The 23,048-nt window shown below is 39.5% G+C and overlaps 1 protein-coding gene across 21 annotated transcripts in view; it reads left to right on the forward strand.

The window, feature by feature from the left end:
• The window catches only part of ERBIN (erbb2 interacting protein), a 126,768-nt gene that overhangs the window by 84,441 nt on the left and 19,279 nt on the right, over positions 1 to 23,048 (forward strand). For 19 of the 21 annotated variants that reach the window (XM_036309240.1, XM_036309245.1, XM_036309252.1 and 16 more), the window contains 6 exons: positions 7,887 to 7,986; positions 11,136 to 11,257; positions 13,077 to 13,250; positions 14,092 to 14,274; positions 20,198 to 20,312; positions 22,101 to 22,284. In XM_036309240.1, coding sequence (XP_036165133.1) covers positions 7,887 to 7,986; positions 11,136 to 11,257; positions 13,077 to 13,250; positions 14,092 to 14,274; positions 20,198 to 20,312; positions 22,101 to 22,284 — 878 coding nt within the window. The remainder of the gene's footprint in view (positions 1 to 7,886; positions 7,987 to 11,135; positions 11,258 to 13,076; positions 13,251 to 14,091; positions 14,275 to 20,197; positions 20,313 to 22,100; positions 22,285 to 23,048) is intronic. The other 2 variants (XM_036309243.1, XM_036309256.1) reach the window with 1 other exon arrangement.

A 23,048-nucleotide genomic window follows, 5' to 3' on the forward strand; every position in this document is an offset into this window, starting at 1 on the left:
CTTTATTTTCTTGCACGTCAACTCTAATAAATTAATGAGTGGCTTTGAAAGATTGTTTTAAGGATTCTGAAGCTATATTCAGGCTCAGTTGAAAATTGCTGTGATTAGGGTGACTGTAATTTATTGTCCATATTAGGCTAGGACACTTAATAGTGAAAGAAAGGCATATAGTCATTAATCAGTTACTCATCTGTCTTCAATTTAAGAGGAAGAAGTGATTGTGTGATACATGTGAATCCTCCTATAGGAGAAGAGGAATCAGTGTCACATATGAGCAGGCAAATGTGATCAGATTGATATTTTAGAACAGTTGTGGGGAACATCCAGCCCACAGGCCATGTAAGGCCTGAGAAATAATTTGGTCTGGCCCTGCCAAGGCATTAGGAGTGAGTTAATTAAATGTTTGACCAAATATAACAGGCTAATTTTAAAGTTGATAATTTTGTATGTTCCACAAATAATGATATAAATATCCAAATGGCCCTCAGCAGAAAAAAGGTTTCCCACCCTTGTCTTTTTGGGCTGTGTTATAGAAGATGGATTTAGCAAGGGGTGATGCCAGGTGTGAAGGCAGGGGAGACTGGTTGGAGAGCATTGCCATACTCAAGACAATAGAAAATGTTGCCTTGAAATAAAGTAATGATAACAGTGCCAGGGAAGATCCGGTATATTTAAGGCATAACTTAAAAAGTCATGTCAGTACAACATTTGAAGAGGGCATGTATGTGAGAAGAAAGGAAGTAAAAGCAAAAATGATTCTCAAAAGTTTTGCTTGAGTGACTAGGTGGAGATTAATACCATAACCAAAATAGGGAATTACAAAGGAGAAAATACGTTTCTGGGAAGAAGTTAAGTTCCAGTTAGGTATACTGCGTTTGAAGGACCCTTAACATTGAGGTAGGCATGTGTAGAACAGTTCTAGTGGCCATGAGACCCCTGCAACTTAATTTTAGGCTACAGTTTCTATGAACTTGATTTATCCTTTCTTTTAATTTCTAACTTCCAGCGATTTCTCAAAATTATTCCTAAAGGCATAATTTCCTTTTTCCCAATACCATAATATATTTATTCCTTTTAACATGTAAAATTTCTTTATTAAAAAGATTTGTGGCACAAGAAGAAATATAAGATTTATCCCATCATCTTAATTACTTTTCCTAGGGGGCTGTTTCATGACTTTTATTATTTTCTCAAAATTGATTATTTAAAATGTTTTTAAATGCTAGGGATGGATGAATTCTGAGGACTACTACTATTTAAGTGGCAGGTGAGTTAATAGTCTTAGAAAGAGTGACCATAGAGGTAGAAGGAAAACTATGTGGTGGTGGTTTCAAGTTAAGGGTGAAGCAACTAGCTTGAAAGGAGTTGAATCAACTACAATAAAAAAAATGGAAAAAAATAAAACACTTGGCGGCTAAATAGCATGCTATTAAACAATGATTGGGTAACCAAAGAGATCAAAGAAGAAATAAAAAGCATTCTGGAAACAAATGACAATGAAAACACAACAATTCAAAATCTATGGGACATATAGTGAAAGCAGTCCTGAGAGCTCTACACGCCTACCTCAAAAAACAAGAAAAAATGGTAATAAGTTATCTCACCCTACAACTTAAAGGATTAGAAAGAGAGTAACAAGAAAAGCCCAGAATAAGCAGAAGGAAGGAAATAATAAAGATCAGAGCAGAGATAAATGACATAAGAGACCAAAAAAAATACCAAAGATCAATAAAACCAACAGCTGATTCTTTGAAAGGACAAACAAGATTGATGAACCTCTAGTCAGGCTCACCAAGAAACAAAGAGGGAGGACCCAAATAAACAAAAACAGAAATGAAAGAGGTGAAGTAACAACTGACTCCACAGACATATAAAGGATTATACAAAAAACTATATATAATCTGGCCTGTGGGGATCGGGCACAAACCAGCTGACATCCCCTGGGGGGTCCTGGATTGCAAGAGGGCGCAGGCCAGGCCGAGGGACCCCACCAGTGCACGATCTGGGCTGGAGAGGGACTGCAGGAGGGCTCCAGGGTGTCTCCAGACCATCTCGCCCAGTCCCGATTGGGGCCGGCTGGCCAGGGAGGAACCACAGGAGGGCTCCAAGGCATGTCTGGCCCATCTCGCCCAATTCCGATCAGCTGGACCCGAGCAGTAGCTAAACTACCAATCAGAGCATCTGCCCCCTGGTGGTCAGTTCATGTCATAGCAACTGGTCAAATGGTCAGACACTTAGCATACAACTTTACTCCAACAAACTGGACAACCTAGATGAAATGGACAAATTCCTAGGAAAATACCAGCTTCCAAAACTCCATCAGGAAGAATAAATAGGCCAATAACTACTGGTGAAATTGAAACAGTAATCAAAAAACTTCCAGCAAACAAAAGCCCTGGACCGTATGGCTTCATAGGGGAGTTTTACCAAACATTAGAAGAAGAGCTAAAACCTATTCTCAGGTTATTTCAAAAATTCAAGAGGAAGGCACACTTCCAAGCTCTATCTATGAAGCCAGCATTACCTTAATCCCCAAACCAGATAAAGACACTACAAAGAGAATTATAGGCCAATATCCCTGTTGAACTTAGATGCTAAAATCCTCAACGAAATTCTAGCAAATCGGTTCCAGCATTACATTAGAAAGATAATACACCATGACCAAGTGGGATTTATTCTGGAGATGCAAGGATGGTACACTATCCATAGTCGATAAACGTTATACATCACATAAATTGAGAGACAAAAATCACATAATCATATCAATTGGTGCAGAAAAGGCATTTGACAAAATCCCATATCCTTTCCTGATTAAAAACTCTAAGCAAAGTGGGAATAGAGGGATCATACCTCAACATAATAAAAGACTTATATGACAAAGCTACAGCTAACATACTCAGTGGGCAAAAACTAAAACCATTTCCCTTAAGAACAAGACCAGGATGCCCACTTTCACCACTCCTGTTCGACCTGGTTCTAGAAGTGCTAGCCATAGTGATCAGACAAGAAAAAGAAATAAAAGGCATCCAAATTGGAAAAGAAGTAAAACTGTCATTATTCACAGATGACATATTGCACATAGAAAACCCCAAAGAATCCATCAAAAATTAGACTTAATAAATGAATTCAGCAATGTAGCATAGTACAAAATTGACACTCAGAAATCTATGACTTTTTTATACACCAAAAATGAACTCACAGAAAGAGAAACCAAAAAAAAAAAAAAAAAACAATCCCATTTACCCTTGCAACAAAAAAGATACCCAGGAATAAACTTAACTAAGGAGGTAAAAGACCTGTACTCAAAAAACTATAGGACGTTGAAAAAAAAAGAGATAAAGGAATGCATAACCAAATATACCATGTTCGGGGATTGGTAAATCAACATCATTAAAATGTCCATACTTTGCTAAGTAATCTATAGATTCAGTGCAATCCCCATTAAAATACCAACGAGATATTTCACGAACTCTCCAAAAATTCATCTGGAATAAAAAAAAAGACCTCGAATAGCTGCAGCAATCCTGAGAAAGAAGAACAAAGTTGGAGGGATCACATTACCAGATATCAAGCTACTGATATATTACAAAGCCACTGTTCTCAAAACTGCCTGGTACTGGCACAAGAACAGACATAGGCCAATGGGACAGAACAGAGAAACCAGAAATTGACCCAAGTCATTATGTCCAGTTAATATTTGACAAAGGAGGCAAGAACATACAATGGAGTCAAGACAGTCTCTTCAATAAGTGGTTTTGGGAACATTAGACAAATACATGAAAAAAAAAAAAAGAAACTAGACCACCAACTTACACCATACGCAAAAATAAACTCAAAATGGACAAGTGATTTAAATGTAAGACAGGAAACCATAAAAATTTTAGAATAATCCATAGGCAGCAAAATATCAGACATATCTCCTAGCAATATGTTTACTGATACATCTCCTAGGGCAATGGAAACTAAGGAGAAAATAAACAAATGGGACTACATCAAAATAAGAAGCTTCTGCACAGCAAAAGAAACATGAACAAAACACCAAGAAAGCCCACTGCATGGGGAGAACATATTTGCCAATGTTACATCCGATAAGGGCCTAATCTCCAAAATTCATAGGGAACTCATACATCTTAACAAAAGTAAGATAAACAATCCAATAAAAAACCGGGCAAAGGACTTAGACACTTTTTGAAGTGGACATACAGAAGGCCAAGAGACGTGAAAACATGCTCAAAGTTACTAGTCATCTGAGAGATGCAAATCAAAACTACAGATACCATCTCACACCTGTCAGAATGGCTATCATCAACAAACAACAAGTGCTGGCGAGGATGTGGAGAAAAAAAAACCCCTGTGCACTGCTGGTGGGAATGCAGACTGGTGAAGCCACTGTGGAAAACAGTATGGAGTTTCCTCAAAAAATTAAAAATGAAACTCCCATTTGATCCAGTAATCCCACTTCTAGGACTATATCCCAAGAAATCAGAAACACCAATCAGAAAGGAAATATGCACCCCTATGTTCATAGCAGCACAATTTACAATAGCTAAGATTTAGAAACAGCCTAAGTGTCCATCAGCAGATGAGTGGATTAAAAAACTTTGGTACATCTACACAATTGAATACTACGCTGCTGTAAAATAGAAAGAACTCTTATTATTCACAACACATTGGGTGGACATGGAGAGCATTATGCTAAGCGAAATAAGCCAGTCGGAGAAAGATAAATATCACATGATCTCACTCATTTGTGGAATATAATGAACAACATAAACTGATAAACAAAAATAGATCCGGAGACAGAGAGGCGTAAAACAGACCGTCAAACTTCAGAATGAGTCAGGGGAGTGGGGCGGGGGGTAAGAGATCAACCAAAGGACTTGTATGCAATGCATATAAGCTTAACCAATGAACACAGACACTAGGGGGGTGAGGGCATGTGCTGGGGAATGGGGTGGTTGGGGAGAGGTCAATGTGGGGGGGAAAGTAGACTTATGTAATACTTTAAACAATAAAGAATTTAAATCTTAAAAAATGGAGTTTAATATAACAGGATAAATGCCGTTGAGAGGTCAGTTCAAATGAAGTCTGACTTGGGGTGCTGAGCACACAATACACTATAGAGATTATGTGTCATAGAATTGTGCACCTGAAACCTGTATAATTTTGTTAACTAGTGTCACCCCCAAAAAAGTCAGTAAAAAAAAATACATTATATTTTGGCAAGTTATAGCCAATGAGTTACAACTAATGTGAATTTAGAGAGATGTCAAAACCCGAATTGAATCAGTCTAAGAAATAAATGAGGGAATTGAACCATGTGATTGTTGATTAGACTTCTAAGAGGGTTGAATGAGAAAGAAAAGTGAAACAAAGTAAGTGGTAGCTTAGGGTAAGAAGGGATCCTTGAATATTGTTTTTAGGTTGTTGGGAATACTCTGTGTGGAGATTGAGATTAAGGACATGAGAGGGGTTTGGATAGCTGAAGTGGAATCTGATAGAACCAAAAGCTCTGGTAGGGATTCTTACCTTGAAGGGAGCTTGAGTTGAAGTTTGTAAATGATAAAACTCTTAGAATGTAGCCATTTCTGAACTCTTAGCAGTTCTTGAATCCTATTTAAAAAAAATTTTTTTTATTGATTTCAGAGAGGATGGGAGAGGAAGAGAGAGAGAAACATCAATGATCAGAGAATATCATTGATTGGCTTCCTCCTGCATGCCCCGCCCAGAGCATCGAGCCTGCAACCTGGGCATGTGCCCTGACTGGGAATAGAACCGTGACCTCTTGGTTCATAGGTCAACGCCTGCTGGGCTTGAATCCTATTTTTATCTTTAAAAAATATTGCCGAAACCGGTTTGGCTCAGTGGATAGAGCGTTGGCCTGCGGACTGAAGGGTCCCAGGTTCGATTCCGGTCGAGGGCATGTACCTGGGTTGCGGGCATATCCCCAGTAGGAGATGTGCAGGAGGCAGCTGATCGATGTTTCTCTCTCATCGATGTTTCTAACTCTCTATCTCTCTCCCTTCCTCTCTGTAAAAAATCAATAAAATATATTTTTATAAAAAAAAAAAATATTTTAAAAGATATTACCTTTTTCAGACTACAATTTAGAAATTTAAGGAAGGATTTTCAGGCAACTTTGAGAACTGTGTTGAAATTGGTTACCACAAACTTGTAGTTAACACTAATTTGCTCAGTTGTGTAATATAGAAAAAGCACATAATTGTAATGATTCTGCATTGCACCTTTGCCAAGCCAGGTGCAAGAGAAGGACATTGTAGCAAATAGATCTTGATAATTGGCAGGAAAGTGGTTGTAATGAGATATGGTGAGGTACAAAAGGAGAAGCAAAGATAGGAAAGAATGCTGGTGACAGAGTTGAAGGTTCAAGGGAATGACGGTCTTGGTGAGGCACATTGACAAGTCATGTGAGAGCTGCCTAGGGCCTATGTTGCCATACCCTGTGGTTGTCCTTTTCACTAGCCACTCCTCAGCTTCACTTTTAGGAATTCTTCTTGTACTTATCCCATATACTAGTATGTAGTGCCCCTCCTGGTGCTCTAGACTAGCAGTGGCCAACCGGTGGTCCACGGACCACTGATGGTCCATGAGGTCCGAAAGGTTGGTGACTGCTGCTCTAGACTATGCTTTAATTTATTTCCCTATACTTTCCTCTTGGAAACATTTATTTACTGGACTAAAAGTATGGCTATGTTATCTATATTTTATGTCTGTTGAATTAGCCATGACTGTGGAGAAATTGGCATAAAAGAGTTAGGATAGATTTATACTACTAGAGGCCACTGGATATGTGGAAAGGACGTAAAATGATAGAGGCAGGATTTATGTTTCTCAAAAGAACAGGTGTTTATACTTGTGGAGAGATGGGTAATGATCTCACAGCATTTGTAGGCACTAACTCACTTCCTGATCGAGGGTTTATGAGATGGTGAATAAGCAACCCTTATTTGAGGAGGTTTCAGGGAAGCCCCGTCTTTGGAGAAGGAGTAGATATACCATTTCCATTGTCGGAAGAGATCAAAGGGAAGTTTTCAGTGAAGAAGACATTTGAGATGCAGAGGAGTTTGTTTACTGTGGAACAAGGAGGGCCCACAGAGGAAATGTTTGAATGGGAGTAATAATATAGCTAGCTGCAGGGTTTTCACAAGAGTAAGTCCAAAACATTAATTGATAGAGTGGCAGGAGCAGGAAGGACTGGGTAGTTCCCTGCCTATCTGGGGTTGGCCAAGGCTTAGATTAGTAGGATGTTAAGTCAGAAGGGTGGCACAAGCATTAATATTAAGTAAATTGAAAACAGCAGTTAGGGAAATAATTTTAAGAAAAAATGAGGTCCAAAATAATGGGCTTCCAATTCCACTACTGAGTAACTTGTGACATCATTAATAGAAACATTAGACACAGAAAAGAGAAAAGCAGGTTACAATTTATTGTTTTAAGTAGTCTTTCAGCTGAAATAAACTGCATAACTTAACTAAACCTTCCAAATCATTTCTATGAAAGTATCTTCTCAAATAAGAGTAGTAGGGGAAATACAATGAATGGAAAGCCTATTTTATAGCTTTATTAAATCAATATGGTAAGTAATTATTGGATTGTGGATATGAGATCTTTTAATACTTTATTGATAATCAGTGATAAGTTCAATACAGTATTAGTTCGCTTTGTACCTCAAACTAAATTTTATTTAGACTTTTATGAGGTTTAAAAGCAATGCTTAAAGTTTTATTATGTATATATAAATTTGTTTTTGCAATCTACACATTGATACTTTATAGAAAAAATGGTGAGTACTTATTCAAAAGAATTGCTAGATATGTATTTGCTTTAGGATTATTGAAAATTAACCGTTTATTTTCTTTCTATAGTCCAAACCCCTGATACCTCTTCAAAATGAGACTGATTCAGAGACCCAGAAAATGGTGCTTACTAACTACATGTTCCCTCAGCAGCCAAGGACTGAGGATGGTAAGAATTTCAGAATGTCTTTTCTTTAAAAAAGAAGAAGAAGAAGAAGAAGATATATTTACAAATATATATATATATATATATATATCTCCTATCTAATAAAAGAGAAACATGGTAATTAGCCGTACTTCCACTACCCTTCCCATTGGCTAATCAGGGCAATATGTAAATTAACTGCCAGCCAAGATGGCAGCCAGCAGCCAGGCAGCTTGAAGCTAACATGAGGCTGGCTTGCTTCAGTGATGGAGGAAACCAACGTTCCCCGCCTGCTGCTGCTGGCCTCTGAGCTTGCAGTTTGAAACATTGTTACAAATATAGAAGCTAAACAAAACCCCAGAAACCTGCTTTCAGCCAGCCGGGATCTCAGAGCTGGAGTTGATGCAGTGTTTCGATTATAGAACCCAAACAAACCAGATACCTGCTTTCAGCAGCCGAGGCCTCAGAGCTGGAGCCAGAGCTAAAGCTGGCCCAGAATTAAAAAAAAAGGAGCAGTTGGGAGCTTCAGTCACCCGCCAGCCTGAAAACAGCCCTCAGCCCCTCACCCAGACTGGCCAGGCACCCCAGTAGGGACCCCCACCCTGAAGGGTGTGTGACCAGCTGCAAACAGCCATCATTCCCTCACCCAGGCTGGCCAGGTACCCCAGTGGGGACCCCCACCCTGATCCAGGACACCCTTCAGGGCAAACCAGCCGGCCCCCACCTATGCACCAGGCCTCTATCCTATATAGTAAAAGGATAATATGCCTCCCAGCACTGGGATCAGTGGAGCCGCAAGGCCTCCCAGCACCGGGATCAGCGTGACATGGGGCAGCGCCCAAACCCCCTGATCGGCCCTGCTCTGTGGGTGATAGAGGGCGGCGCCCCAACCCCCTGATCCGCCCTGCTCTGTGTGTGACGTGGAGATGCCCCAACTCCCCTATCGGCCCTACTCTGTGAGTGACGGGGGAGCTCCTCAACCTCCTGATTGGCCCTGCTCTGTGCGTGACTGGGTACGGAGCCCCAACCCCCCTGATGGGCTCTGCTCTGTGCGTGACAGGGGTGGCGCCTATTATGGGCTCTGCTCTGTGCGTGACATCTATTATGGGCTCTGCTCTGTGCGTGACAGGGGTGCGTGACTGGGTACGGAGCCCCAACCCCCTGATTGGCCCTGCTCTGTGTGTGACGGGGTGGCGCCGCAACCTTCCCATCGACCCTGCCTGGAGTGTGACGGGGCGGTGCCCCAATCCCCCAATCGGCCCTACCCTGAGCATGACTGAGGGTGGCATCGCAACCTCCCGATCCGCCCTGCTCTGTGCGGACGGGGCGGTGCCCCAACTCCCCAATCAGCCCTGCTCTGAGCCCGACCAGGGGCTGCACTTAGGGATTGGGCCTGCCACCCGGGAGCAGGCCTAAGCCAGCAGGTCGTTATCTCCCGAGGGGTCCCAGACTGCAAGAGGGCACAGGCCGGGCTGAGGGACCCCCCCTCCCCTCCCGAGTGCACAAATTTTTGTGCACCGGGCCTCTAGTGTGTGTGTGTGTGTGTGTGTGTGTGTGTGTGTGTGTGTGTGTGTGTATATGGTGGTGAAGACCTAGGAGGAGGGTACATAGGGGATGGGCAGAGGGGAAGTAAAAAGGGGGTAGAAATGGGAGACATCTGTAATATTGTCAACAATAAAAAATATATTAAAACAAAATAAGATAAGGATAAAACAATAATACTGGTAAATCACAGCAAGTTGTGAAGTGAATTTTAAGTCTCTAAGAGTTACTGGTTTGAAGGGAATTTGGAGAATCCTTTATAATAAAAGGCTAATGTGCAAATCGACCAAACGGTGAAATGACTGGTCACTATGACATGCACTGACCTCCAGGGAGCAGATGGTCAACACTGGAGCTGCCCCTGGTGGTCAGTGCGCTCTCATAGAGGGCTCACGGCTGGCGAGTGCAGCGGTGGTGACAGGAGCCTCTCCCGCCTCCTCAGCAGTCGAACATCCCCCAAGGGCTCTTATGCTGCGAGAGGGCACAGGCCGGGCTGAGGGACACGCCCCCCCACGCCACCCCAAATTTCTTGCACCGGGCCTCTTAGTTGGTTAATAAAGTTCTCTGAAAATGGGATAAGAAAGCAATGTCTCAGGGTTATAGATAGTGGAATTTAGAGGTATGTGCATATAATGTTCTTCCTTACATGATTCCTTGAAATTAAACAGCAAACATCTATTATGGATCTCTCTATTCTAAATCACATTTAGGTAAATGTTGGGAACTCATATTAAGTGTTATATGATTAGGATTATTAAACCAGGAAATATTTTGTTCACTTCTGTTGTTGGTTGTAGAATTAACACTACCCTTGGATCTATACACTAGGTAAAGATAATCTGTAAAATTCTGAGTACAAATGTTACTTCTTCTAAGTTCTTAATTACATTTTGCCAAGAAAGGGGAATATACCAATTACTATTGGTCACAAATGTTCAACAATTAGGGCATTAAAGCCTTTGAAATTAAGGAGCAAATTGTTTTTGTATATGTTGTACTGTGTGTGTGTGTGTTTGTGTGTGTGTGTGATGTTTATTATATGTGGCACTTAATATAATTTTTATGTATTTTTCTGAAACCAGTAAGCATCTTTATGACCCCAAATTAATTATAAATTATCTCTTAATACATAGAGACACTGAAGAAAAAAATCAGTTTTAATTTTTAAAATAGACCATAGGCAATTTAAATAAATTCTTAAGCCTCAGTTTTCTTATCTTGAAATAATGATAATAGTGTCTCTTTTGCAGGAATTTTGTAAAAAATGAAAAACACTGGTTACAAAGTGCCTAGGCAAATGACAAAATCAATTTGCCTGTTACTATTCTTACATTGTTTTGGCAGGTTTAGTACACAGCTTTGAAATACTTAAATAGATTAAAACTAAAATAATTTTACTTTTGTTCCATAACTAGTGATAAATAATTAGAAAACTCATTACTTCACTCTGCTAATTATTTGTTGCTCTTTGCAAGAAGAAATAAAATATATGCTTTGATAAGTTATTTTGTGGGTATATTTAATGAGATTTATTTTGATGAAACAAATGTTTAGCTTTGGAATTGAATTAGCAAGTAATAATTTTTCATTATTACTCTAAAACATAGTGGATTTTTTGTTTGTTTTTCTAGTTATGTTCATATCAGATAATGAAAGTTTTAATCCTTCATTGTGGGAGGAACAGAGGAAACAGCGGGCTCAAGTGGCGTTTGAATGTGATGAAGACAAAGATGAAAGGGAGGCACCTCCCAGGGTGAGTGTTCTTTCCTCCTTCAAATTTGAAATAGATCTGCTGATACTTACTGGGTACTATATACCCACTAGAGGCCCAATGCATGAAATTCGTGCAAGAGTAGGCCTTTCTTCCCCCGCTGCTGGCACCGGCTTCCCTCTGGCACCGGCTTCCCTCTGGCACCCAGGACCCAGGCTTCCCTCTCAGCCCAGGCTTCGTCCAGAAGGTCGTCCGATCTAATTAGCATATTACGCTTTTATTATAGACTAGAGGCCCGGTGCACAAAAATTTGTGCACTGGCGGGGGGGAGGTGTGGGATGGGGGGTTGTCCCTCAGCCAGACCTGTACCCTCTCACAGTCTGGGACCCCTTGGGAGATAACTACCTGCTGGCTTAGGCCAGTTCCCGGGTGGCAGATGGCAGGCCCTCTGTCACGCCACCCCGCCTCACTGCCCGCCACACACAGCAGGCCTGGCGGTCGGTAGGGCAGGGCGGGCGGATCACAATCAGCCCAGCGGGTGGCAGGGTGAGGCGTAGGGCGGGCAGATCACAAGCCGCTGCGCCCCGCCAACCGGCCACATGGACTGCAGGTTCGGCGGGCGGCAGGGCGGGGCACAGTGCAGGCGGATCGCACACGGATTGCAGGTTCGGCGGGCGGCAGGGTGGGGCACAGGGCAGGCGGATCGCACACGGACTGCAGGCCCCGCCAGCCGCCGCGCCGCACACATGGATGGCGGGCGGCAGGGCAGGGCGGGATCGTGATCTGCCTGCCCTACACCCCACCCCGCCACCCGCTGGGCCGATTGTGATTCGCCTTGCCCCGCCAGCCGCCAGGCCGCGCACACATATGGCAGGCAGGCAGCTTCTGGGGCTGCACACGGGCGCCTGGATGGCGGCTCGCACTGGTGGCTTGCGCTGTCCTGCCTGCGGTATGCAAATTAGCCGCCATCTTTGTTGGCAGTTAATTTGCATATGCTGATTAGCCAATGGGAGGTATAGCGAAGGTATGGTCAATTACCATGTTTGTCTATTATTAGATAGGATACTGTGCTGTTTTGGGAGACACAAAGAAATATATTATTTCATTCCTTGCTCTCAAGGCACTCGAAGTTTTACTGATTATGTATCATGTGAAGTAATTTGAGAACAATATAAAATTATGTGATTAAAAGCTAGATTTCATAGTGTATCTAACTATAAGAGGAAAAAAGGTTATTGCTTCTCCCTTCCCTTTCATTAATGATATATATATATATATATATATATATATATATATATATATATATATATATATATTAGGGATAAAGAACGCTATTATAAGCCTTTTGTTTCTTTTTGGGATTGAGAGTGTTTGTCAGTGTTAGAAGTAACAAATACCAGTTTCCAAGTTACTTAAGGATGTAACTCTTTTTCCTTTATATAAACTAGCTGAACTTCAGAAAATGACAGGTTTACCTTTAAAGTGTTTGGTTCACTGCACATAAGACAATATATAAATGTGGGAATTTTATATGTATCTGGATTAATATCTAGCTGGAAAACATATCTGTTTGAAAGACAAGTGACAATGTTGGCAATATCCACACTGTATATACCTCAAGTGGAATATGTTTATGCCTGTTAAGAAGATTTTAAAACAGTCAAATCCATATCTCATCTTTGACTAGTGATAAAACCATACTTTTATTGAGTCTAAAATGCTTTTAAAGGCCTATCATCTGTTCTCACAGTTGCTTCTATGAGCCAGATATCCAGTGTAATTAAGATGGATCATAGATTGAATTTTGAGGTGTCTTTAGAAATATTTATCCATATTTTAATTTTTTTCTTAATTTCTCTAGGAGGGAAATTTAAAGAGATATCCAACACCATACCCAGATGAGCTTAAGAATATGGTCAAAACTGTTCAAACGATTGTACATAGATTAAAAGATGAAGAGACTAATGAAGACTCTGGAAAAAATTTGAAACCACATGAAGATCAGCAAGTTGTAAATAATGATGTGGGTGTGAAGGTTAGAAAACTCAATTCAAAAGAATTAAGCAAAACCTACTGTCAAGTTATTTTAAAATATTAAATGATAATTGATATAATCATCCTTTTTTTATACACTAAAATGTACTCCTAGTTTTAGGGTGATATTCTCAGCTACTTGAACTAAAAGGTGTAGCAATCAGTGAACCTTCCTAATTGGTAGTATTACACTTCATTGTGGTTGCAGACTATTCAGATAGGCATGGGAGTGTCAGCATAAGCTTACAAAACAATTTATTGCTTGAGCAAAGAAGATAATGAATGTCAGAAAATTCATTGTAATGAAAACATGTCCCCTCCCCCCACCCGTAATACTGATTCATTCTAATACTAATTGTAAATGTATTACTATGACATACCATTGGCATTTCCTTGGGATATTTCAGAAACGTACACAAATTCCTAAATTACATCCCTTTAAGGGACTTTTTTCTCACATTGTATCACAGAAAAACGTTTTATCGTGTCACTAGAGTTATTACACATTTCACAATGAGTAGAAAACAATCTAGCCATTCTGAATTTGACCATGGTGAGCTAAGTGACTCACTCATGACCATCCGCTTTGGCAAGTTCTAAGATGGAATGTATCCTCAGCTAAATAAAGTGTGAAGTTTAATGTGGCTCATGGACTTTTGGGTACCTCCTGTCCCCAGAATCAGCATTTTATCTGAGTGCTACAGATTTCCATGTTTAAAGTTTCCTTGATTTATCCAGGATAAGAAAACATTATATTACTTTTAAATTTTCATCTGAACTTTAACACAAGAATAGATATAAAGCATAAGGAAAATGAATTCTTTATCTTCTCTTTTACTTAGACTTCAGAAAGTACTGCTCCAGTAAGAAGTAAAGCCGATGAAAGAGAAAAATATATGATAGGAAACTCTATACAGAAGACTAATGAACCTGAAGCTGAGACCAGTCCTGGGAATCCACCAGTGACTGCAAATATGAAAGCCTCTGAGAACTTGAAGCAGGCTAATCATGATGATGTTTTTGAGGTATGGCTTTATGATTATTCTGGAATGATCATAGCAACTGATAAGAATGTAATATTTCATTGTTACTAACTGAAGATAGGAGAGACTTCATATTGATAGCAGAAAATAATGCTAATGCTTTACTATTGAGAAATTTTATAATGTTTGCTATAATATAATATCACTCATTTACCGGTTTAAACTTAAATTTTTTGACCCAATGTACTCAAATATTTACAATGTATTTGAGTTCTATAAAATATGTAATAGTAATTGCTTTATTTCTATAACTTGAAAATGAAAAGATTGCCAGTGGTATACTCCAATTATTTGGTTTATTTAAGCATTCATCATTGATTATGAAGTATTTTTTTCCTTAAATATCTGAGACATTTTTCCTTAGAGTTTCTTCTAGTGGATTAATCAATGAAAGCTGTAGCCTTTTTTAAAAACAGCTTTATTGATGCGTATAACTCACATATACAACTCACCCATTTAAATAAAGGGTACAATTCAGTGGTCTTTAGTATTCTAAAAGTTGTGCAACCTTCACCATAATCACGTTGAGAACATTTTCATTACCCAAAAAACAAAGTTCATATTTCTTAGCTACCATCCCACATCCTCTCCCATTTCCCTAACCCCTAAGCAGTTAGTAAGCTACTTTATCTGCCTTTATAGATTTGGCTTCTCTTGGTATTTCATGTAAATACAACCATACAATCTGTAGTCTTTTGTGATTGGTCTTTCACTTAGGATAATATCTTCAAGATTATCCATATTGTAGCATGTCTCGATACTTCATTCATTTTTTATATCTGAGCAGTATTCCATTGTAATGGTAAATAACAGACATTTGGGTTATTTCCACATGTTGGATGTAATGAATAAGACTGTTGTACATATTTGTGTGCAAATTTTTGTGTGGATATATGTTTTTTTCTTTTGGGTATATACTTAACAGAAGAGTTGTTGGATCATATGATAGCTTATGTTTAACTGTTTGAGAAACTTCCATTTTTCCAAAAGCAGTTGCACCATTTTACATTCCCCTCATACGCTGAAGGTCATGGGAAATGGTAACCTGTAACTTTTAAAAATGAGATTCTAAAGTGTTTTTTATTTATGGGTACATTGCCCACTATGTGTCCACTAGCTCCAAGTGGCTATTTAAATTTAATTTAAATTAGGTAAAAACAATTAAAAATTGAACTTCTCAGTTACACTTGCCACGTTTCAAATGCTCAGTTTGACACATCTAGATAGTGGCTATCATGTTGAACCACTTAAATTATTTCTGTCATTACAGAAAAGTTCTATTGGAAATCACTGGTGTATAGAAATACTGGCATTGTGGGTTTATAAGAGCCTCTATAGTCCTGAAAATTTAAATGTGTTTAAAGCACATCATCTAATGGTTATCCTGTGAGCTTGTATTTACTACAAGAAAAAACTCATGCTTTTGAATGCACTAAATGGGTCACATTATTCAGTAAATTATTATATATGTTGAACCTAATAACAGTCTATGAAAAGGTTATTGGTTTTGTCCCAGGAACTTATTGCTCATTTAGTATAATTTCTATGGGTAAGGAGCTATACTGGCAGAATTGAAAAATGGATACATCTACACTAATCTACACTAATAAAAGAGAAACATGCAAATTGGTTGTCACTCCACTACACCCACCAGCCAATCAGGGCGAGTATGCAATTAAGCCAACAAAGATGGCGGCAGCCATGGAACTGGAGTGAGCAGGGGGCTTGGGTTGCCTCTGGCAACGGAGGAAGCCAAGCTTCCCGCCTGCCCTGGCCACCACTGAAGGAGTGGCTGGGGGCCAGGGTCACCAGGGGCAACCCAGGCTTCTAGTCGGCCCTGGCCTCTGCTCAAGGAGGGGCTGGAAAAAAAATAAAAGGAGGGGCCCTCCACTCAAGGCGGGGTTGAAAAAAAAAAGGAGGGGCAGGAGTCTGGGTCATGGGGAGGCATGGCCAGCCTGAAAACGGCCCTCAGTCCTTTACCCAGGCTGGCCACACCCCTATGGAGTAAGAGTCCCCACTGGGGGGTGTGGCCACCCTGCAAACAGCCATCATCCCCTCACCCAGGCTGGCCAGGCACCCCAGCGGGGACCCCCACCCTGAAGGGGGTATAGCCAGCCTGAAAACAACCCTCAGCCCCTCACCCAGGCTGGCCATGCCCTCCCAGCGGGGACCCTCACCCCATGGGGGCGTGGCTGGCCTGGAAACCACCGCAGGCCCCTAGCCCAGACTGCCCCACACCCCAAGGGAACCCTCACCCTGATCCAGGGCACCCTTCAGGGCAAACCAGCCAGCCCCCACCCGTGCACCAGGCCTCTATACTAATAAAAGGGTAATATGCTAATTAGACTGGGAGATCTTCCAGGAGACCTTCCAGACATTCTTCTGGACAAAGCCATGGTGGCAGGCTGAGGTAGAGGCGGTTAGAGGCCAAGAGGGGAGGGCAGTTGTGGGTGATCAGGCCAGGATGGGACGGCAGTGGTGGGTGATCAGGCTGGTGCAGGGGGCCATTGGGGGTGATCAGGCCGGCGGGGGGCAGGCAGTCAGGGGTGAGCAGACCAGCAGGGGGGAGCAGTTGGCGGGAGCATACTGGCACGGGGGGGCAGTGGGGGTGATCAGGCTGGGGGGGTGGCATTTGGGGGCAAGCAGGGCGGGGGTGGGGGCAGTTGGGGGTGAGCAGGCCAGCATGCAGAGTGGTTAGGGACAGGCAGGCAGGCAGGTGAGCAGTTAGGAGCCAGCAGTCCCAGATTGCGAGAAGGATGTCCGACTGCCGGTTTAGGCTCGATTCCTGTAAACCGGCAGTAGGACATCCTTTGAGGGGTCCCAGATTGGAGAGGGTACAGGCTGGGCTGAGGGACACACACACACACATCCTTCCCCACCCCCGTTCACGAATTTCGTGCACCGGGCCACTAGTAATGATATAATTAAGGTTAAACTGTGTGAAGTGTATAAGAAAAGTACTAATACAAGTCAAGTATTAAAGGCTACAGAAACTTAGAAAAGAGATATTTTCTGGATCCAATATTTCAAGGATGCTCTAAGATGAAGAAAGCATTTAACCCGCATTTTGAAATACTAAATTAGCTGAAATAAAATTGAATGAAGTGTGTAAGCATAATAAGAGCAAATGAGTGGTGTTTGGAAAATGTAGAAAAGAGCATGTTTCATCTGACTAAATATGTCAGGGGTGATAAATATCCTATCTAATAAAAAGGGAATATGCTAATTAACCCTCACACCATCTCGAAGATGGTGGCACCCACAGACAATAAGGAGGGGATATGCTAGTTGACTGCCCCACCCTCAAAGATGACAACACCCAGTCCCCTCCGCCCCACTGTGGTGGCAGGCTGGCCTTGCCGAGGGCCTGCCTCTGGAGTCCTTCAGTCCCCTCAGCCCCCCAGCCTCCCGGGGCTGGCCCAAGGCGCAGGCAAGCCTTGGATGGCAGCTGCCCAGCCGCCCAAGGCCACCCAAGACTCAGGTAACCAGGGCCGCCCAAGGCTTGCACTGCCGGCAGTGACAGCAGCAGAGGTGTGATAGGGGCATCGCCTTCCCCTGATCACCGGGTCACCTCCCGCCCCTGAGGGCTCCCAGACTGTGAAAGGGAACAGGCCAGGCTGAGGGACCCCCCCCCACCCCCTCCAGTGCATGAATTTTCATATACCGGGCCTCTAGTATGAAATAATATGAAATAAAATTAGTAAAGTAGATTGGTTCCTGATTATGAAACTCCTGGAAACCATGCTCAGAAGTTTGAACTTAATGTTCTATCATCTTTGGGGGATCACTGAAGGCTTTTTAGTAGAGCATTACTTGTGAAGGGCTATGTATTAGGGAAATATGGCAGCAGATACTGAATTCTCCAAGTTTAAGGGCTTTTGAGTAATGATAGTAGAAAATGAAGCCTAGACGTTAGTTGCAAGAATATTACAGATGTAATGTGTGATACCCCTGCCTTTAAGGAATGGAGAAGAGGAAACAGTCATATAACCATGCCTGAAAGCAGTGATGGTGTTAAGAGAACAAATAGACAAGGAAGGACAAGTTTGTTTTGGATAGGTGGATTTGAAGAAATGACAAAACCATCAGATAGACATATTCATTAGATAGTTGGGATCTTTAGCTCAAGTGAGAAACAAAAGCTAGATTATAAATGGGATATATGTCTATATTAAACATAATTATTGAAGAAAGTGATTCCATCCAGGGGGAAAGAATAAGAAAGGAAAAAATATGAGCTAGCTGCAGGAAGATTGTGATATGAGCAAAGGAGAAAGGTGGGAGGAGATGTAGAGACTGCAGTTCCCAGGAGCCCAGGAATAATACAATTTCATGAAGGAGAAGTCTGGCCAGCAGTTTAAACGCTGCAGATATAAAAGATTAGGACAGACCATTTGCCCCTTCTTATCCCATTCATTCTGTGACTAAGTCCTGTTAATTCCAAAATTTCTTTATCTCTTTGCTAGCCATTACTGCCATTGCCTAAGGACAGATGCAGTCTCTTCAGGGCTATTGTGAAAGCTAGATGCCTTTCTGCCAGTCTCTTCCTATACCTTCTTAATAACAGCATTACTAGTTTAAAAGATAGTCTGATCTTGTAAGTTCCTGGCTTGGCAACCTCCAGTCACAGCCAACACATACTTAATTGAGTCCATACTCAGAGCATAATATTTCACCATGTAATCCAGTCTCCCTTTTCTGTCTCTCCCACATTTACCCTGAGCTCCAGCTGCATGGCGCAGATTTGCCATCCTTTCTTTATTTCCATCCTTCCTCTACTCAGAATGTCATTCCTCTCTTAACTAACCCATCACAACTAAACCAAATTACATTCTTTTCCTATTCTAGTAACGCTTTCCATCATCATACAGTTTTAAACAGGGTTAAAAAAAAAACTGTGGCCCAAATCTGGCCTCTGCCTGTTTTTGTATGGCTTGCAAGCTAAGAACAGCTTTTACATTATTAAATGGAGGAATAAAAATCAAGAGAATATTTCATGATATGAAAAATTGGATGAAATTCAGTTTTACTGGTACATAGCCATGGTCATTAGTTTATATTATTGTCTATGACCACTTGTCCACACGGCAGTTGAGAAGTTGAAACAGACTATTCTCAAAGTGCAAAATGTTGACTAGCCTTTTCACTGAACATTTGCCAACTCCAGTCCATATCTTTATTATGGCACTTATGAGTACCTAAAAGTCTTAGCACTTTTAAGAGAACACCTATTTAAAACCTTTTATTTATTTTATCGTATTAGTAGAATAATTTAAGCTGATTTTATATGTAATGTATACAATATTAAATTTTTTCCATTAATATAGGTCTTTTTGTTTCCTACCCAAAATAGCTCTCAATGGTAGATAACTTGGGATAATTGCCAAATATTAGAGAAAAATTCCTGGAGAATATAAAATTCTGTCTTCAAATTGGGCAAAAGTTGTTATTAATTTATATTAGTAAAAGAACATCTCAGTTCTTCTGATTCCTTGGAACCCAGTGATTCTTGGAGCCATAAATTTGAGGATTATAGGAAGAAGAGGTTTTTGTTGGAGCAAACTGTTTTTCAATGGCAGGGATTGTGTTTTATGTATTTTTATGTCTCTGGCACCTGACATAGTTCTAGGCACATAGTAATCATTAATACATTTGAATTAAGGTCTGCCCCAGGAAATTATCCCATAGGTGCTTTGAAATATTGTTAATAACTACCACAGTTTTATTGCTGTATCTTAAAAGTTTTTAAATCATATACTACTTTTAGTCACTGTTACTATAAAAAGCTTTCATATATGTTCTAAATATTCTTTTCTCTTTATAAAGTTCTTACGACGTAATATTTATTCATTTAAAAAAACAATCTATTCGCATAAATGTTTTCACTCTTTTGTCTTTAAATTAGGAATCTGAAGAACTTTCTTCTGATGAAGAGATGAAAATGGCAGAGATGCGACCACCATTAATTGAAACCTCTATTATCCAGCCAAAAGTGGTAGCACTTAGTAATAGCAAAAAAGGTTAGCTGTGAAGCAAAGCTCTGAGATTAGAAATGAGCTGAATAAAATGTATAATTGTTTTGGAATATCATTAAATGTCATTACGTTATTTAAAACACTTTTTAGCAACAATTTTTAAAATATACTTTTTTGAAAGGTCTTTTTCTTCTCTCTCTTGTTTTTAAAGGAAAATCTTGATAGACCTTTTTTCTTCCCTCATGCATGTCTACTTACAAGGACATGGACTTTATAGGGAGACAAGCCTAGATTATGATTCCATTTCTACCACTTATTTACTGTATGATCCTTGAGGAGCCTAATTTTATCCATGTGTACATATCTAATTTGACATAAAGTAAGGCTAATGAAGGAGTTTGTGAATATTAAATGTACTAGATTATTCAATGTACTGAAACCTAGCCCAATACTGGATGTATAGTAGATGTTTGTTATTATTTTATCTATCCCAGAACTTATTTTCAACCATTCTTTTTCTGGCCATTCTTTCATTTAACATAAAAGGGGACTTGAAGGATATCTGTCTCTTCCTTTTAACCTTCCCTCACTCCTCCCCACTAGTGTCTGAACATCTCTATATTACCTCGACCAAGTATTGATCCAGCTATTGCCTTTTATGGCATTAATGAAATTTGCTAGCAAGGTGCTCCTCAAGTAGCTTGGATTTCATAATAATAATAATGGTGGTAATATATGTTGAATACTTACTAATTGCTACTTTCTATATACTAAATATTTTACATGTTATCTAATGATCACAATTGTCCCATGATTTGGAATTGGAAGAAGAGGGATATATCTAGGAAAGAAATTGTTACAGATAGTTTGACATTATTTTAAAAATTCATAATCTGAGACCCTAATACCTTAAAGTTGAATTAGAGAGCCCTGTGCTACTGTTTTTAACTGTAAACACAATCTAGACTACTTGAACTAAAATATTTGGAACAGCTAAAATATCCTTAATTCAGATTCATGTAATCTATGACTGTATCTGTATATATACTCTTTCTATGATTTGGCTAGAATTGAGTTAGTTAAAAACATTCTTGAGGGTTCTAAGATATTATGTTATCTTTTTTATCACTACTTTTAAAAATACTATTTATACTACCTACCTATACTGGAATATGAATATTGTCTATTTCTGTTTATATTATTGTTACACATAAAGCCATCTCACATACGAAGAGTTCAGTATTCATGTACAATTTTTTGAAATGATTTAAAAATACGAAGAGAGAGCTGACCTTGTGAAAATTTCTTGATTTGTTTGGTGGTTGTTTTTTGATTGATTGCATTGCTCATTTTTATTGTCAGAATAGATAAAAACAATTCCTTACATGTATGATATAATTTCTCCCCAAGATCAGTTTACTTAAGGTATAAACTATACTTTGTATTTATTATTATTATGACTTTTTAAAATTGTAAATGAGTGGGAAAGCATATTTACTAAAACTAACCGATAGCCTTAGAACACATTGAATAATATAATCTTGTCAGTAATTCAAACTAATAAAATTCTGGGTAACCCTAACTTTGGTTATATTTTTTAAAAGTAAAGGTGTATCTGTCACTATTTTAAAATTCTTTCATGTTTGTGTGTATTAAGACTGAATTTTTATAGATGCCTCTGGTTATCTATTAATTTATATAATTCTTTACCTTATACATTGAACCAGGGCAGTATAAAATGCTATTTGTCATCACTGGGAAGTAGTTCACACAGGATTTTTGGTGACTTTATCAGAGGCTTGAGTTTTTTGTTTGTTTGTTTGTTTGTTTCAGATGATACAAAGGATATAGATTCTTTATCAGATGAAGTTACACACAATAGCAATCAGAATAATAGCAACTGTTCTTCTCCATCCCGGATGTCTGATTCAGTTTCTCTTAATACTGATAGTAGTCAAGATACCTCACTCTGCTCTCCAGTGAAACAAACTCATATTGGTATTAATTCCAAAAGAAGGTTTGTAAATATCTTAGCAAAATAATTTATTTTTACAAAAAATAGAGCTAGAAATGCAAATAAATATATATGACCAACCTAAGGATTTCACAAATATTATAGAAGTGGTTCAGGCAGTATATGGTTTCTTCTCCACTTTATTACTAATTATTTTAGCTTTTATACATTTCCCTTTTAGTTTTTAAGGGGCAAAGATTTAAAAGATTTAAAATATGTTCTTATTTTCTTCATTAAAAGGTTGAACAGTTCTAGATAATTACAGCATAAATAACCTATTTTGGGGTAATTCAATTAGAAACTGATACTTTTAGGATTAGAAATGCAAGATCATTTTGGGGTGATGCTCCAAATTAAAGGATTTATTTAAATTCTTTTGATTAGTGATGTATCTTTGGATTAGACTTAAATTTATAGGTCAACTTCTCTAAAAAGGCTTAATTCCTACATGTTGGAATTTAGCTGAAGTTTAAAACGAATTTATTATTTGGGCTCTCAAGTTTGGTTATCAAAGTAAGACTGTACCATTTTACTTTGATGTTAATCTATCAGGTAGAGTATTTGATAGAAAGATTTGGGTTACTACTGAGCCCAAAACTTAATGTATGGCTATTGCTAAATATTTTTTAGAGTTCAATTGTTGTTATGCTCCAGGCGACATAGTTAAGTCAAATTTTTGTATGTATTGATTTATATTGTTGGAAAAGAAAAATGCCTTTTTTATCTCAAAATGAGTTTAGCTGTTATGTAGTTGTAATTATGATTAA

This window comes from Myotis myotis, unplaced genomic scaffold, assembly GCF_014108235.1.
Source record: "Myotis myotis isolate mMyoMyo1 unplaced genomic scaffold, mMyoMyo1.p scaffold_m19_p_5, whole genome shotgun sequence".
NCBI lineage: Eukaryota > Metazoa > Chordata > Mammalia > Chiroptera > Vespertilionidae > Myotis > Myotis myotis.